This window comes from Chiloscyllium punctatum, chromosome 3, assembly GCF_047496795.1.
Source record: "Chiloscyllium punctatum isolate Juve2018m chromosome 3, sChiPun1.3, whole genome shotgun sequence".
In the NCBI taxonomy this organism is placed as follows: Eukaryota; Metazoa; Chordata; class Chondrichthyes; order Orectolobiformes; family Hemiscylliidae; genus Chiloscyllium; species Chiloscyllium punctatum.
Genome location: NC_092741.1, coordinates 74,872,555 through 74,888,036, shown reverse-complemented (window position 1 = coordinate 74,888,036; position 15,482 = coordinate 74,872,555). Strand labels below are relative to the sequence as shown.

The 15,482-nt window shown below is 39.3% G+C and overlaps 1 protein-coding gene across 3 annotated transcripts in view; it reads left to right on the top strand.

The window, feature by feature from the left end:
- LOC140460569 (calcium and integrin-binding family member 4-like) overlaps positions 1–15,482 on the top strand; it is a 51,207-nt gene that overhangs the window by 7,361 nt on the left and 28,364 nt on the right. For 2 of the 3 annotated variants that reach the window (XM_072555179.1, XM_072555170.1), the window contains exon 2: positions 2,329–2,363. The exons of the other annotated variant lie outside the window; for it this stretch is intronic. In XM_072555179.1, the coding sequence (XP_072411280.1) occupies positions 2,329–2,363 (35 nt within the window). The remainder of the gene's footprint in view (positions 1–2,328; positions 2,364–15,482) is intronic. 3 annotated transcript variants of the gene reach the window in all.

Sequence of the window (15,482 nt, the reverse complement as noted above, 5' to 3'; positions counted from 1 at the left end):
CTGCCAAGACATAAGATCTGATAGTCTGTATTGAAGGATTTGAAAGGAAGTGACTGCACAAAAAGAGATTTCAGATCTTACTGGATTCAAGAAGAATTCCAATGGATAAAATGATGCCCTTTCAAGAAAGCTGGGAGATAGAAAATAGGAACCTATATGTAAGTTAGCCTAACATTTGTTATTGGGAAAATGCTGGAGTCCATTATTAAGGAATAAATAATAGAACATTTAGGAAAGCGTAATGCAGACAGAATCACCATGGTTTGTGAAGAGGAAATCATGTTGGATAAATTGCTAGAATTGCTTTGAGATATAATAAGTAGAGTTGATAAAGGGCAACCAGTAGATGTAATATATTTGGAATTCCAGAAGACATTTGATAGGGATGCCACATAAAAAAAATTGCCCAAGATAGGAATTCATTGTATTTGGCTAATCTATTAGCATGGATTGAGGATTGGTTACGGGGGCAAAGTGTAATGTAAATGTTTGCTTTCATGCATGCTTCGCGAGCGGTGAATTTGCTGGTGATACAATAGGTGAAAGGTCATGTGTTGAAACATAAGGAATTTTCAAATGGGCATAGGTAGATTGTGGGCAAAAACTTGGCAAATGAGTTTTCTGTAGGAAAGTGAGTTATGGACTTTGCTAAGAAGAATCAAAAGGTAGATTATTATTTAAATGTAGACAGACTCCAAAAAAAAGTACTGTGCATTGTGCATGTCCCAGTACATCCTTCTGGCACCAGAGGAATAGAGTGTTTGAAATCCAAGAATTCAAACCCATCACAAGGCTCATGGTCTACAGAGCGTGGTATCCACCCTTCTTTATGTACTGGAACCATGAACGATCTACAGCAGATACTTCAAATTCCTTAAGAGTTATCACTAACACTGCCTTCTCAAAATTCTGCAATTTCGCTGGCAGGATAGGTGTACCAATGTAAGCCTCCTGTCCTAGTCTAATATCCCCTTATCTGGTTACACATGACCAGCTATGGTAGGCAAGCCACATTGTCCGCATGCTCAGCACAAGACTCCCTGAACAAGTGCTCTATTGCAAGATTTTGAATGGTAAGCAATCACTAGGAGGGCAGAGGAAATGCTACAAGAACACCTCAAAACCTTCCTAATCAAATGCAACAATCGAATAACACGTGAGAATTGCTTGCCCTACAATGTACAAAGTGGAGAAGATACATCATGAAGGTACCAAACATTTTGAGTGTCATTGCGTGGAACATGGGGAGAACAAGTGCAAGTAGTGGAAAGACTGTGCAGAATCTAGAGCATACCACCACCACCAGCCCCACCCCCTCACAACACACACACACACACACTTATCAAACACTACCTACCCCATCTGTGGTTGACTTTACAGCTCCAGGACTGGACTATTCATTCACCGTAGAACTCATTCCGCCAGATGGAAGCAAGTTAACCGTGGAGTGACTGCCAAAAAAGAAGAATGTGAAATTATCATACATGTGTAAATTAAACAGGAGATGCAAATTTGTTTATATTGAGTCAATTGCCTATTTTGGATGTCACATTCACAGAAATATTAAGTTTCAAAGTCCTATCTATTCCCCACAGCACTGTACATTGATTACTTATTTTGAAACATTTATTGCCATCTTAAATGTCTCAGTTGAATCTGCTTCCAATACATTTCAGGTCAGTGTATTCCAAACCCGAACCTGCTGTGTGAAAAAGTTTTATTTAACCTCACCTTACATTTGCTTCGTTTGCAAAAAACTTTATAACTGTGTCCTCTGTTTCTTGATACCTTCATGATTTGAACACTTTTTGTCTATCTATTTTGCATATACCCCTCATGACTTTGAAAACATCTGTCAGATCTCCCTTCAGACTTCTCCAAGAGAAAACAGAACCAAGTTCTCCAATTATCTTCATAACTGAATTTCTCATCCCTGAAACCTTTCTTACAAATCTATTTGGACAAAATAATAGTTTCTTTGCAAACAGCTTTGTTCCTTCTGAATGGGTATACCAAAGCTTGCCCCAATCAGAGGTCAGATGAGTACTGAAAAAAATTTTCATCCATTTTTCTTATGTTTTTAAATTCAGTTTTAGTCTGTGATACATCTAAGGTATAACAACCAGCTGACGGAAATTGTAATGTGATAATTCATATTCACTACTATTTTAACAGTGCTAAATTAAAAGTATTGACCCCTGGCATATGTCAATGCAATAGACACCAAACTGCATATTATTGGCCCCAGAATGTTCTTCAAGGTGCTGAACATTAATAATTCCTTGAAGCAGTATGCATGTGTTAATCATTGTTTTTATATTTCTGCAGGCACTAACATTTTTGACAACAATAGAAATTCAAAAGTAAGAAAATTTATGTATCATATTGCTTTGTATTCTGTGTTGCATATGTTTATATATCTGTGCTGTCCATTTTATGATTCCTTACCAATAGGGAAATTTGATTAAGATGTATTTCAAGATGATGAATTGCCACTAATAGTGGTACAGCATGGTGTCAACTGTGATTATTGTAATTCACAAGTTAAATAACTATCACTTCAGCCACTTACAAAAATATTAGTGACCTATTGTATGTTGTTAATTTTGTAATCTGTGTTGTTAAGCAGAGAATCTACCAGTTCTTTTGACTACCCTATCTGAACCACTAAACCATGCTTTCAACAATTAAATTTGTAAATGCAGTAATACTAACACCTCAACCACTGGTTGAAATGCTTATCAGCCCAGTTTTTCATGGTGGTATGTGATACTCTAAGGTACTCTTGTGCTACTTGTAGGTTTCTGTGAGCTTGCTGAGAACAGTCTAATATGAGTGATTCATCCTTCAATCCTAAAAAACTTCGATTATTTTCAGAGATCCCATTACCTCATAGCCATAAATTAAACCAGTAGTAGTAAAACCAGTAGAATCATTTGGTGAAAACCATGTGGCAAAAAAAAGAAATTTAAGTACTTGGTCCTAACCATAAGGACGTTCATGATAGAAATGCCATTAAAATTGTTTTGATGGTTTAATTCACATATTATTCATCACAGTTGCTTTAATATCCCTCCAAATCATCTTTAAAGCTGCCTCTTAGCTTGTTATTGTGTCATCAATATCTGACTTATGCTTCTTAGAAATCTGCTTTTTGATCCTCTATGATTCTTGCTTTATTTCATGGGGCTAAGCCTTTTCTGTCTCCTGGTGGTTGAATCTCAAAAATTAATTACAGGTTATGTGGTTACCATAGCAAGAATCAGCCTAAATTATCATGTCAGTAATTGAACCAAAAGTATAATTTGTTTGCAGTACAGATTATTATTGTAAGATAAATCTGTGCAAGATGAGTTTTGTAGTCATACTCTGAAACAAGAGCTGCATGTTTTAGTACATTTTTCTTTCACCTCAAACTGTGTAATTTATTGGAGTGGAAGTAGAGGTTTTATGGAAAATAAATCATAGGCTGCATCATGTTCAAAGTTTGAATTAATTTGATCGATACTCCTTTTAATACATATTTCTCTCTTGTTTAATTAAAAATGCATGCGTATGGTGAATTTTCCAAGCTTGGCACAAATGTGATGAAATCGACAAGCAGTGGATGTCATGTTGCCACACAGTGTTGCAAGATTATTTGAGGTTGTCCTTGTAGATTTCTGGCCCACACTGAGACTCCAAAGAGCGCTCACAATTAGTTAGAGGGAAAGAAAGAAAGAAAGGAAACAGCACACTGCCATAAAGGTTGCAATCATTTAAAAGAGTAACTTCTCTGCTCCTGCTCATGGAGAATTGTTTGCAGAACACTCAGATCATTTTCAGGCATGTTTGATAGTGTTTGTTTGTTTGTAGATGAAATAGGACAATGAAGAGTTACCTTTGATTTTGCAGTACGCCTTTTTCACAAGAAAAGGTAGAAGATCCTTTATCTGAAATGCTCGGGACCAGCTGTTTTTCGGAATTCAGAATTTTTCAGTTTTCAGAATAGTGACAGTTTAATGGATGAAATATTAAAAATTCTTACTGGAGGAGCAGACTTCTAAATAAGAACGTGCTTGGCCATGCCCCCACGTTGCATCTGAATGACACACAGCGAGTGGATGTCGACTTGGGGACATTCACAGAGAAACCCCAGATCTGTCGATGCTTGGCCATGCCCCACATGTCACATCTGAGTGACATGTATCGAGTGGGTGTTGACTTGGGGGCATTCACAGAGAAACACCAGGCCTGTCAGTGCTTGGCTACGCCCCCCATGTTGCATCTGAGTGATTCGCATCGAGTAGGTGTCAACTTGGGTTACCTGTTTGCTCGTCAAACAACCTTGTTAATGAGAAAAAAAATTCAGAAAAAGCCTTCGGATTTCGGCACTTTTCAGTTTTTGGATGTTCAGATAAAGAATCTTCTACCTGTACCAATTTGCTGGATTGCAAGCACTTTATATCAGCAGTTAGAAATTGGAAAATTCTTTTGCATAAGCATTTGAAAGAATTACCCCCATAAACTAACTTTAATGTGTAACTAATCAATATGGTGCATATTTAATTCCTCAAACACAAGACAGATGCAGTTTGAACATTAGTCATAGAGTCATAGAGATGTACAGCGTGGAAACAGACCTTCAGTCCAACCCATCCATGCTGACCAGATGTCCCAAACCAATCTAGTCCCACCTGCCAGCACCCGGCCCATATCCCTCCAAACCCTTCCTGTTCATATACCCGTCCAATGCCTCTTGAATGTTGGAATTGTACCAGCCTCCACCACTTCCTCTGGCAGCTCATTCCTTATACCCTCTGTGTGAAAACAATTGCCCCTTAGGTCTCCTTTATATCTTTTCCCTCTCACCCTAAACCTATGCCCTCCAGTTCTGGACTCCCCAACTCCAGAGAAAAGACTTTGCCTATTTACCCTATTCATGCCCCTCATAATTTTGTAAACCTCTATAAGGTCACCCCTCAGCCTCCGAGACTCCAGGGAAAACAGTCCTAGCGCATTGAGCATCTCCCTGTAGCTCAAATCCTCCAACCCTGACAACATCCTAGTAAATCTTTTTTGTACCCTTTCAAGTTTCACAATATCTTTCTAATATGAAGGAAATCAGAATTGCATGCAATATTCCAACACTGGCCTAACCAATGTCCTGTACAGCCGCAACATGACCTCCCAACTCCTGTACTCAATACACTGACCAATAAAGAGATGTGTACCAAACACCTTCTTCACTATCCTGTCTACCTGCAACTCCACTTTCAAAGAGCTATGAACCTGCACTCCAAGGCCTCTTTGTTCAGCAACACTCCCTGGGACCTTACCATTAAGTGTATAAGTCCTGCTAAGATTTGCTTTCCGAAAATGCAGCACCTTGCATTTATCTGAATTTAACTCCATCAGCCACTTCTCAGTCCATTGGCCCATCTGGTCAAGATCCTGTTGTAATCTAAGGTAACCCTCTTCGCTGTCCACCACACCTCCAATTTTGGTGTCATCTGCAAACTTACTACTTTTGAAATATTATAGTTTTTGAATTTTCTTCCTTGTCACCATGACCTAGGTAACATCATCCTCCTTGATAAAGACAGATACAAAGTATTCATTTAATACTTTTGCTATTACCCCTGCTTCCATGTGTAAATCTCCCTATTGGGTCCTGAAATAGTTCTACTCCTCAGTTTACCAACCTTTTACAATTTCTTTGCCTATGGAAGATGTTGGAATTTCGTTTTACATTTGATTCCAGTCTCTTTGCTTCTTAAACTTCCTTTTCAATATTTTGTCTTCACTACGATCTTCTCAGTGGCAGCTGAAGACAGGCAATAAATGTTGGCCCACCCAACGCTGCCCACATGCCATTAGTGTTTAAAAAAAACAGTTTTGTTCTCAATTGTATTTTCTACCTGATACCTGTTATAAACACATTTTTTCTTCATTGTCTTAATTTCCATTTCCTCATCCATCCATGCAGCTCTGGATTTGTTTGCCCTCCTTTTTCATTTTGAGGAAATATACCTTGACTGTATCAAAATAATTTTGTCTTTGAAGACATCTTATTGTTCAGCTACAGTTTTTTTCACCAACTTTGGTTCCATTTTATCTTGTCCAGCTTCGTTCTTGTTCCATTGATGTTACCTCTAGCCCAGTTAATTATTGTTACTCTGAATTGTTCATTTTCTTTTCCAATGTCACCCTAAACCTTGTCATATAATGATTACTGTCCTCTTAATGTTTTCCCATTGTCGCTTGATCTACACCATCTTTCCTGCACTGCATTTTCTGTTTTATCCTTCATCTCTTTACTTATTTACATTTTACATTTGTAGTAATCCACAGATTGTCACTTTTGCTACTTTTCTACCTAGCTCCCTAAATCCTGACCAGAGGACCATGCAGTTTTTTCTACCTGCCACTGGTGCCAACGTGGATCACAATGTTGGGGTGACCACAATCCTTCAGAAGAATGTCCTGCAGCCTGTCTGTGACATTCTTGGTCTGGCAGTCTGAGACAGATCTATGACTACAGAATGGTCCAACTAAAAAATCTCCTTTCACTACTACTTTGCCACTCTATTTTATTGTCTCCTGTACAGCTGAACAACCTGTAGTGCCATAGGCCTGGGTCTTGCTGCACTTCTGAGGAACTATTGTCAGTACCCAGAATGGAAAGCCAACTATGAGCAAAATCATCTCAGGAACTGCTAAGTATCTGAATCTCTTAGACTGCCTAGTAATCATCCATTCCCAACCTGCTTGCAAACCCTCATACTGTAATGTGATCACATCTCTAAACATGCTATCCATGTAGTTCTTTAACTCACATATAAATTAGTGACGCCAACTGCATGAATCATGAGTCACATGAATTAGAGGCTGGTTATAGTTCCTTTACTCAAGAGTAAAGTTCAGTAATGTCCAGATGGCTCAAAACAGGGTGCTACAGAATTTCTTTAAAGTTGATAACAAGGCAAGATTTTATGCATTTGGTCAAAACATATTATGCATTTTAGGAGTTAGATGGAGCTGTTAGTTCCTGTTCAGACATAACAATTATTGATTAAGTAAAGATCTGATTCACTTTATCTTGTGGTTTTTGCAAGGTGTGATGGTTTAGCTTCATTCATTAGCTAGAGTCATTTTGTAATGCCCATTTTAGTCAGTCCATTCTAAAACTAAGCAACATTTTTTTTTAATTTATGATTTGTTTCCTGTCTTGTGGACATGACACTGCATTTACACAGGTTCCATTACAGTCAGTTCTGTTATAATGCAGTAGTTCCTAACGCATGCAATCCCATGTTATAAGAAATCACATAATAACAGCACCATTTAAATTAATGGGGCTGGAATCGTGTTAGAACCAATATATGCTTTAAAACTTCATTGTTTAGAAACAATGTCCCCAATTTGTCAATTGTGTTACAGCAAATTTGTGTTAATGAAACACACGTTATAGTAGAATGATCTGTATCATAATTTCACAGTTCTGTTTTCATGTTTACTTATCATACAAACCTATTTAATATGCAAATTTGCCTTGGATTCTGTAAAGACCATTATTTGCTTTACTGGCTCAAATGGAGCATATCTAACAGCATCAAGTCGAAAAGTGTGGTGCTGGAAAAGCACAGCATGTCAGGCAGCATCTGAGGAGCAGAAGAGTTGACGTTTCAGCATAACCTGTTCAGCGGGAATGAGGGGGTGGCCAAAAGATAAATGGGAGGGGGTGGGGCTGGAGGGAAGGTAGCTGAGAATGTAGTAGGTAGATAGCGGTGGAGAGTGATGGTGATAAATCGGAAAGGGGAGGTGGAGCAGCTAGGTGGGAAGAAAGATGGACAGGTAGAACAGTTCAAGAAGGCAGTGCCGAGTTGGAAGGTGGGCTTTGGGATAAGGTAAGAAGAGGGGAAATGAAGAAACTGTTGAAATTTACATTTTTTTTGCAGCAGAGCGACGGGAGTTGGGCGGAAGTGAAGTCAGAACACGGAGGCTGTTGGGAAGGTTAGTGATTGCCATTTAAGTACTTACCTCGAAGCCAGCGGCCTTTTTTGCAACAAAGAGCAGTGGGAGCTGGGCAGAAGTGAGGTCAGAGCACAGAGGCTATTGGGAAGGTTAGTGAGTCCTATTTAAGTACTTACTCAAAACCAGTGGTCTTTTTTGCAGCAGAGAGTGGCAGGAGCTGGGCAGATGTGAGGTCGGAGCACAGAGGCTTTTGGGAAAGTTAATGATTAAGTAGGAGATTACACCACAGTTGAAGACAATGAAGGCATGACTGCTAAGCTGATTCAGTGTTCTGCGTGCATGATATGGGAGGTCAGGGACACAGATGGTGTTTCTGGCACCTATAGCTGTGGAAAGTGTGTACACATTCAGCTTCTGAAGGAGCATGTTGCAGCACTGAAGAAAGAACTAGATGATCTCAGGCTCATCCGAGAGAACGAGAATTTTCTGGATAGGAGCTTCAGCGAGGTTATTACACCGAGCATACCAGAAGAGAGAAGGGAGATGACAATGAGGAAGGAAGAGATGGTTCAAGTACAAGAGACCTGGTGGGAAGTACCTCCCATGAACAGGTCGACTCTCTTGGGAACTGTCGAGACAGGCGACACTGCCAGTCTGAGAGGCGAACAGGTCTGCCAATCAAAAATTGACGTGGAGGCAGAGCCGAGGAGTCAGACATCTGGTAGGCAGATTTGCCACTGCAACACAGGTGTGTTTAATTAAGTACATGGGGGGAGGGGGGAGAGTAGGGACAAACTGGAAATTTTAGAAGAAAGTTAAAGGGAAAGTGAGAATAAGAAGTTAAGAAAGACAACAGAATCAATGGAGCAGAAAACTCAAGAAGGGATCATGGTCAAGTGAAATAGGGATTAATAGGAAGGGTGAGGGGAGTAACAAATTAAAAATATTATATATGAATGCATGAAGCATAAGAAATGAGATGGATGAGCTTGAGGCTCAGTTGGAAATTGGCAGGTATGATGTTGTGGGGATAACTGAGACATGGCTTCAAGTGGACAGGGTCTGGGAAATGAATATACAAGGCTGTACATACTATTGAAAGGACAGACTGACAGGCAGAAGGGGTGGGGTGGCCCTGTTGATGAGGGATGATATTCAGTCCCTTGTGAGGGGGGATATAGAATCTGGAGATGTAGAGTCAATATGGATAGAGCTGAGAAATTCTAAGGGTAGAAAGAACCTAACGGGAGTTTTCTACTGGCTCCCAAACAGTAGTCTGGATATAGGGAGTAAGTTGAATAAGGAGTTGAAATTGGCCTGTCGCAAAGGTATTACTACAGTTGTTATGGAAAAGCACAGCAGTTCAGGCAGCATCCGAGCAGCAGTAAAATCGACGTTTCGGGCAAAAGCTCTTCATCATTATTCCTGATGAAGGAATTTTGCCCGAAATGTCGATTTTACTGCTCCTCGGATGCTGCCTGAACTGCTTTGCTTTTCCAGCACCACTCTAATCTAGACTCTCGTTTCCAGCATCTGCAGTCATTGTTTTTACCTACAGTTGTTATGGGAAATTTCAACATGCAGATAAACTGGGAGAATCAGAATGGTACTGGACCCCAGAAAGGGAGTTTGTGAAGTGCATCCAAGATGGATTCTTCGAACAGCTTGTTCTGGGGCCTACCAGGGAGAAGGCAATTCTGGATCTTGTGTTGTGCAATGAACCGGATTTGATCAGGGACCTCGAAGTAAAGGAGCCATTAGGAGATAGTGACCATAATATGATAAGTTTTCATCTGCAGTTTGAGAGGGAGAAGGGAGAGTCAGAAGTGTCAGTATTGCAGTTGAACAAAGGGAACTATGGAGCTATGAGGGATGAGCTGTCCAAAGTTCAATGGTTCAATACCCTGGCAGGGGTGGCAATGGAGCAATAATGGCAGGTATTTCTGGATATAATGCAGAAGGTGCAGGATCAGTTCATTGCAAAGTGGAAGAAAGATCCGAAGGGGAGGCAGGGCGGCCATGGCTGACAAGGGAAGTTAAGGACTGTATAAAGATAAAAGAGAAGTATAACATAGCAAAGAGTGGGAAGCTGGAGGACTGGGAAACTTTTAAAGAGCATCAGAGGATAACTAAAAAGGCAATATGCGGAGTAAAAATGAGGGACGAAGGCAAACTGGAGAAAATATAAAAGTGGATAGTAAAAGTTTTTTTAGGTATGTGAAAAGAAAAAAATGGTTAAGAGTGAAATTGGGCCCTTGAAGACAGAAATAGGTGAATTTATTATGGGGAATAAGGAAATGACAGAAGAGTTGAATAAGTACTTTGGATCTGTTTTCACTGGGGAAGACATAAGCAATCTCCTAGATATTATAGTGGTTGAAGGACCTAGGGTAATGGATGAACTGAAGGGAATTTATATTAGGCAAAATAGTGTTGGATAGACTTTTAGGTCTGAAGGCTGATATGTCCCCGGGACCTGAAGGTCTGCATTCCAAGGTACTTAAGGAGGTGGCTGTAAAAATCGTGGATGCATTGGTAATCATTTTAGAATGCTTTTATAGATTCAGGATCAGTTCCTGCGGATTGGAAGATGGCTAATGTTGTCCCACTTTTCAAGAAAGGAGGGAGAGAGAAAACGGAATTATAGACCGCTTAGCCTGATGTCAGTGGTTGGAAAGATGCTGGAGTCAATTATAAAAGATGAAATTAGAACTCATTTGGATAGTAGTAACAGGATAGGTCAGAGTCAGCATGGATTTACGAAGGAGAAATTGTGCTTGACTAATCTTCTGGAATTTGTTGAGGATGTAACTATGAAGATGGACAAGGCAAAGCCAGTGGATTAGTGTACCTGGACTTTCAGAAAGCCTTTGATAAAGTCCCAAATAGAAGATTAGTGAGCAAAATTAGGGCACGTGGTATTGGGAGCAAAATACTGATTTGGTTTGAAAACTGACTGGCTGACAGGAAGCAAAGAGTAGTGATAAACAGGTCCCTTTCGGAATAGCAGGCGGTGACCAGTGGGGTACCACAAGGTTCGGTGCTGGGACCGCAGCTATTTACAATATACATTAATAATATAGGTGAAGGTATTAAAAGTAATATTAGCAAATTTGCTGATGACACAAAGCTGGATGAAAGGGTGAAATGTGAGGAGGATGTTATGAGAACACAGAGTGACTTAGACAGGCTAGGTGAGTGGACGGATGCATGGCAGATACAATTTAATGTGGATCAATGTGTGGTTATCCACTTTGGCAGCAAGAACAGTAAGGCAGATAACTATCTAAATGGAGCTTAAAAATGTGTTGCTGGAAAAGCGCAGCAGGTCAGGCAGCATCAAAGAAGCAGGAGAATCGATGTTTCGGGCATAAGCCCATCTTCAGGAATGGAGGAAGGCTTATGCCTGAAACGTCGATTCTCCTGCTCCTTTGATGCTGCCTGACCTGCTGTGCTTTTCCAGCAACACATTTTTAAGCTCCGATCTCTAGCATCTGCAGTCCTCACTTTTTCCTAACTATCTAAATGGAGTCAAGTTAGGTAAAGGGGAAGTACAACGAGATCTAGGTGTTCTTGTACATCAGTCAATGAAAGCAAGCATGCAAGTACAGCAGGCAGTGAAGAAAGCTAATGGCATGCTGGCCTCATTACAAGAATAATTCAATATAGGAGCAAAGAGGTCCTTCTGCAGCTGTACAGGGCCCTGGTGAGACCGCACCTGGAGTATTGTGTGCAGTTTTGATCTCCAAATTTGAGGAAGGACATTCTGGCTATTGAAGGAGTGCAGCGTAGGTTCACGTGGTCAATTCCTGGAATGGCGGGACTATCATATGTTGAAAGGTAGGAGTGACTGGGCTTGTAGATACGAGTTTAGAAGGATGAGAGGGGATCTGATTGAGATGTATAAGATTATTAAAGGCCTGGACACTTTGGAGGCAGGAAGCATGTTTCCGCTGATGGTTGAGACCAGAACCAGAGATCACATTTTTAAAAATAGGTCATTTAGAACAGAGCTGAGGAGAACTTCTTCACCCAGGGAGTGGTGGATTATATGGAATTCTCTGCCCCAGAAGGCAGTGGAGCCAAGTCTCTGGATACTTTCAAGCATCTGCAGTTCTCACCTTCTCATAACTAATAGCATGGTTGGACTGAATAGCCTGCTTCTATTTTGTGTATTCTTTGAAATTCTACGTTTCTTCATCAATAATAGTCATGTGATTAAATTGTCATTTACTATACAATATGATCTCGTGACCCTTTCAGGATCTTAAACAATATGATCAAACAGATTTCAGCGTCCTTTTTATACACCCAATATTCACTCTAGCATCTGTCACTAAAAATGATTCTAGCTTAATTTTGTATGACCCAAAATGTAACTTCACATTTTCTCCAACTTTGATTTCATGTATTTACTCCCTTAAAAGCCAGAAAAAAATTACACAGCATAGAATCACTAATGTACTAAGTGAATGAGGCTGTACTTGTGAAGGTGTGAATCTATGTGAGCCGACCTCACACCATTCTTTCAAATTAAATCATTGGCACCAATGCTAATCACTTCACAAGGACTGGAAAGATTTGCTAGTGTAAAAGAATGGACAAGTTAAAATGTAAAATGCGTGAAGTAGAACTAAAACCCATGGTGCATGGTTTTTTGGTGTCCTCTCTAGTGTAGTGGCTATAGAAAGCAAATTTCCCTGCTCTGTATTATTCAGAAAGTGCATAATTCTAGTATCTGAAACATATTTCAATAGCAGCGGATGTATGGCCATTCAAGCATCCTACTGGAAGTAGAGTACTAAATTAACATACGTATGTCAGTACCCACATGGAAATGAGAACACAGTTTGAAATTTATTGCTACTGTACAATTTTCTCAGGAATTTGAAAACTTGTCAATCAAATGGTGCGCTAGTTTCCCAAGATAAGAGCCTCCTTCAGTAACCCTTTGTTACGACATAGCTGTAAACCCTTCTGCTAATTAAACCAAACACACAGAAAAGTCACCTTGCCTTGTAATCTTTTCAAGTATGAGTGACAAAGAACTACCCAAATTCCACTATTTAACAAAAAATATCAATTTTATTGCTTAACGCTAAAAGTGAATATTAAATAACAACTATTTACAACTGTAAGCCTCCTTTTTCCTAAGGATTTGTTATCTACCTACCACTCTATAATAATATACTGGTCTAATGAAGCTTCTATTAAATTTACAGTGACTTAATTTAAAACCAGACAGCGGCCATTGTCTTCAGTGTCGATCTTCCTCTGTTTGTAGATCTCACTGGGCCGTCCTTGGTCTTCTGCTGCAAAGATGTTTTATATGAGAAAGGTACCTTTGACAAAGAGTGTGGTGAATAGCAGTCTTTCAGTTGGAGCTCTTTCTGGCCAACTGTCCAAAATGCCTGCTTTTTTTATACCCCAAACATCAGATTGTCTCATTGATTCGATGTCAAAACAGTAAAATTCAAATTCAATTGGGTTTTAGAATCTTGGGGCATAATTTAAATGGATTGGTTAAATTCAAACTGCTGTGAAAACAACTGAGGTATCTAGGTTACAGCCAAATATTACATCTTTCAATTTTCCAGCACACTCTGTGACTGCTAATCAGTCGTGTTCTTCCCAGGCTTCTTATGCAAGCATTTGGTGTGCCCCCAGTTTCAAAGACAGGCCTCAATTTCTAACCTCTCCTCAGCCTTCCTCATTAGATTTCTCTCCCCACTCCATTATTCAGAAGGTCCCTACATGTCCCTAACTGCAACTTTTCATTGTAAGTATGTCTTCCCAACTCAAGCTGGTTTTGCCAATACTGCAGCCTCAAATATCCCTCTCTGCTCATTGAAGGTATCATGGCCATTGTTTCCACTTGAAAATGTGAGAGTAATTGGAGGGCATCAAAATAAGATAGACAGGCAATCATTAAAAAAATGAAAGAGTATATTGAAGAGTATTTCTTTCACCACAATCTTATTGTGAATAGTACTGGATGGGCTCCATATTTCCCATACTCTGTGAAAGCATCATAAAATGGAGTTCTCAGTTACAAACTTGCTGTTTCAAGCTCAACACATTTTTATTTCATAAAATTAATTTCTTGAAAAAAGAAAAATTAAAGGATACAAAATGCTGAAGCTGTAGGAAATCCAAATTAAACAGAAAATGCTTTAGGAAACATGTGGAGGGAGAAACAAGCTATGTTGCAGGTCGATATCCTTTCATTATAATATTAAAGGATACATGGAATGAGCAGATGACTACACATAGTCAAACACACTTGATGCACCAAATAATTCCTGTAGTGCAACATCTTATAATTCTGTATACATCAGAAATTTTGAACATTATACTCAGTTTTCCCCCATCAGCCCAACAACACTGCAATAACTAATTTTTATATTCACTTTGTCACATAATATTCACTTTAAAATTTGATCTGGAATTTGCTTTTTGAATTTCTGTAGTCTTTCATGTGGAATTTTCTTGAAATTTGCCAACTTTATCAAATGAAATGTTGGTATTTAAATTTCATACCAAATTCTGGCTAACTATTCTCGAATTAAAAAAACAAGCTGTTTATTGTAACTTTACAGTACACCAGAATTGATTCCAAATCTATGCTAGTTTAGCTAAACTCAGTCAGTGTAGGACTTAAAATTCTGTAATTAACCTTAGACCCTTGGATTATGAAAGGGAAAGTAAGCTATTGCATGATTTTCTGTAGAATGCCTATATGTGTGGATGTCAATTGAACATAGGCTTGGAATGAGCTATCATACCTCTATGATTGAATAACACACACCATGAGTATTTTGGTTACTTAGTGAAGAATGGATATATTGAGCAACTTACCAGAGCATTGCTGACGTTTAGAAATTGTATTCTAACAGGGCTAAAATAAACAATGTACTTTTATATATTAAGAAAAACTTTAACTGCCAAGGGCAAACAGGTTTGGGTACAAAAGTGGAGAGGTCAATGAAGTCTTAAACATTAGCATCCAGTCCTACCCACTTCCAGATTTAACCTGAGTGATTTAACAGGTGAATGGAAAAAAACCTGTGGAGCTGTAATATGAGTAATTAAAATTATTTGAAGAGGCAATTACCAGAGGATTTAATCCAGCATTCTAGCCTTAACTATCAGAACTTGTGGACCTGGTCTGAAATAATTCAGGCAAGGGTACAGCAGGGAGTGCTTTTTCAATATTAGCTGATAGCTTGGAAAACCTTCAAATAGCAAAACAGAATAGCTACTTAGGGAAGAGACTTGTGCTACATGACTTCTTCTGACCATGTCTTGACAGATGATTTGCAACGTCTTGGAAGTCAGCTGTCTAGTCGTGGATTTCAATTACTTTGTTCTGCCTTTCTCTTTAGTCAGCCTTGACTGACAGGAGCTTATACAGTTCTACCTTGTAGCTCTGATGATGAACTAAAGAGCTGTAGCATAGCTGCCTTCTGCTTAGTCACATGCCCTTTATAGGACAGGAGTTGGACACAGAAATGCCAACACTGGGT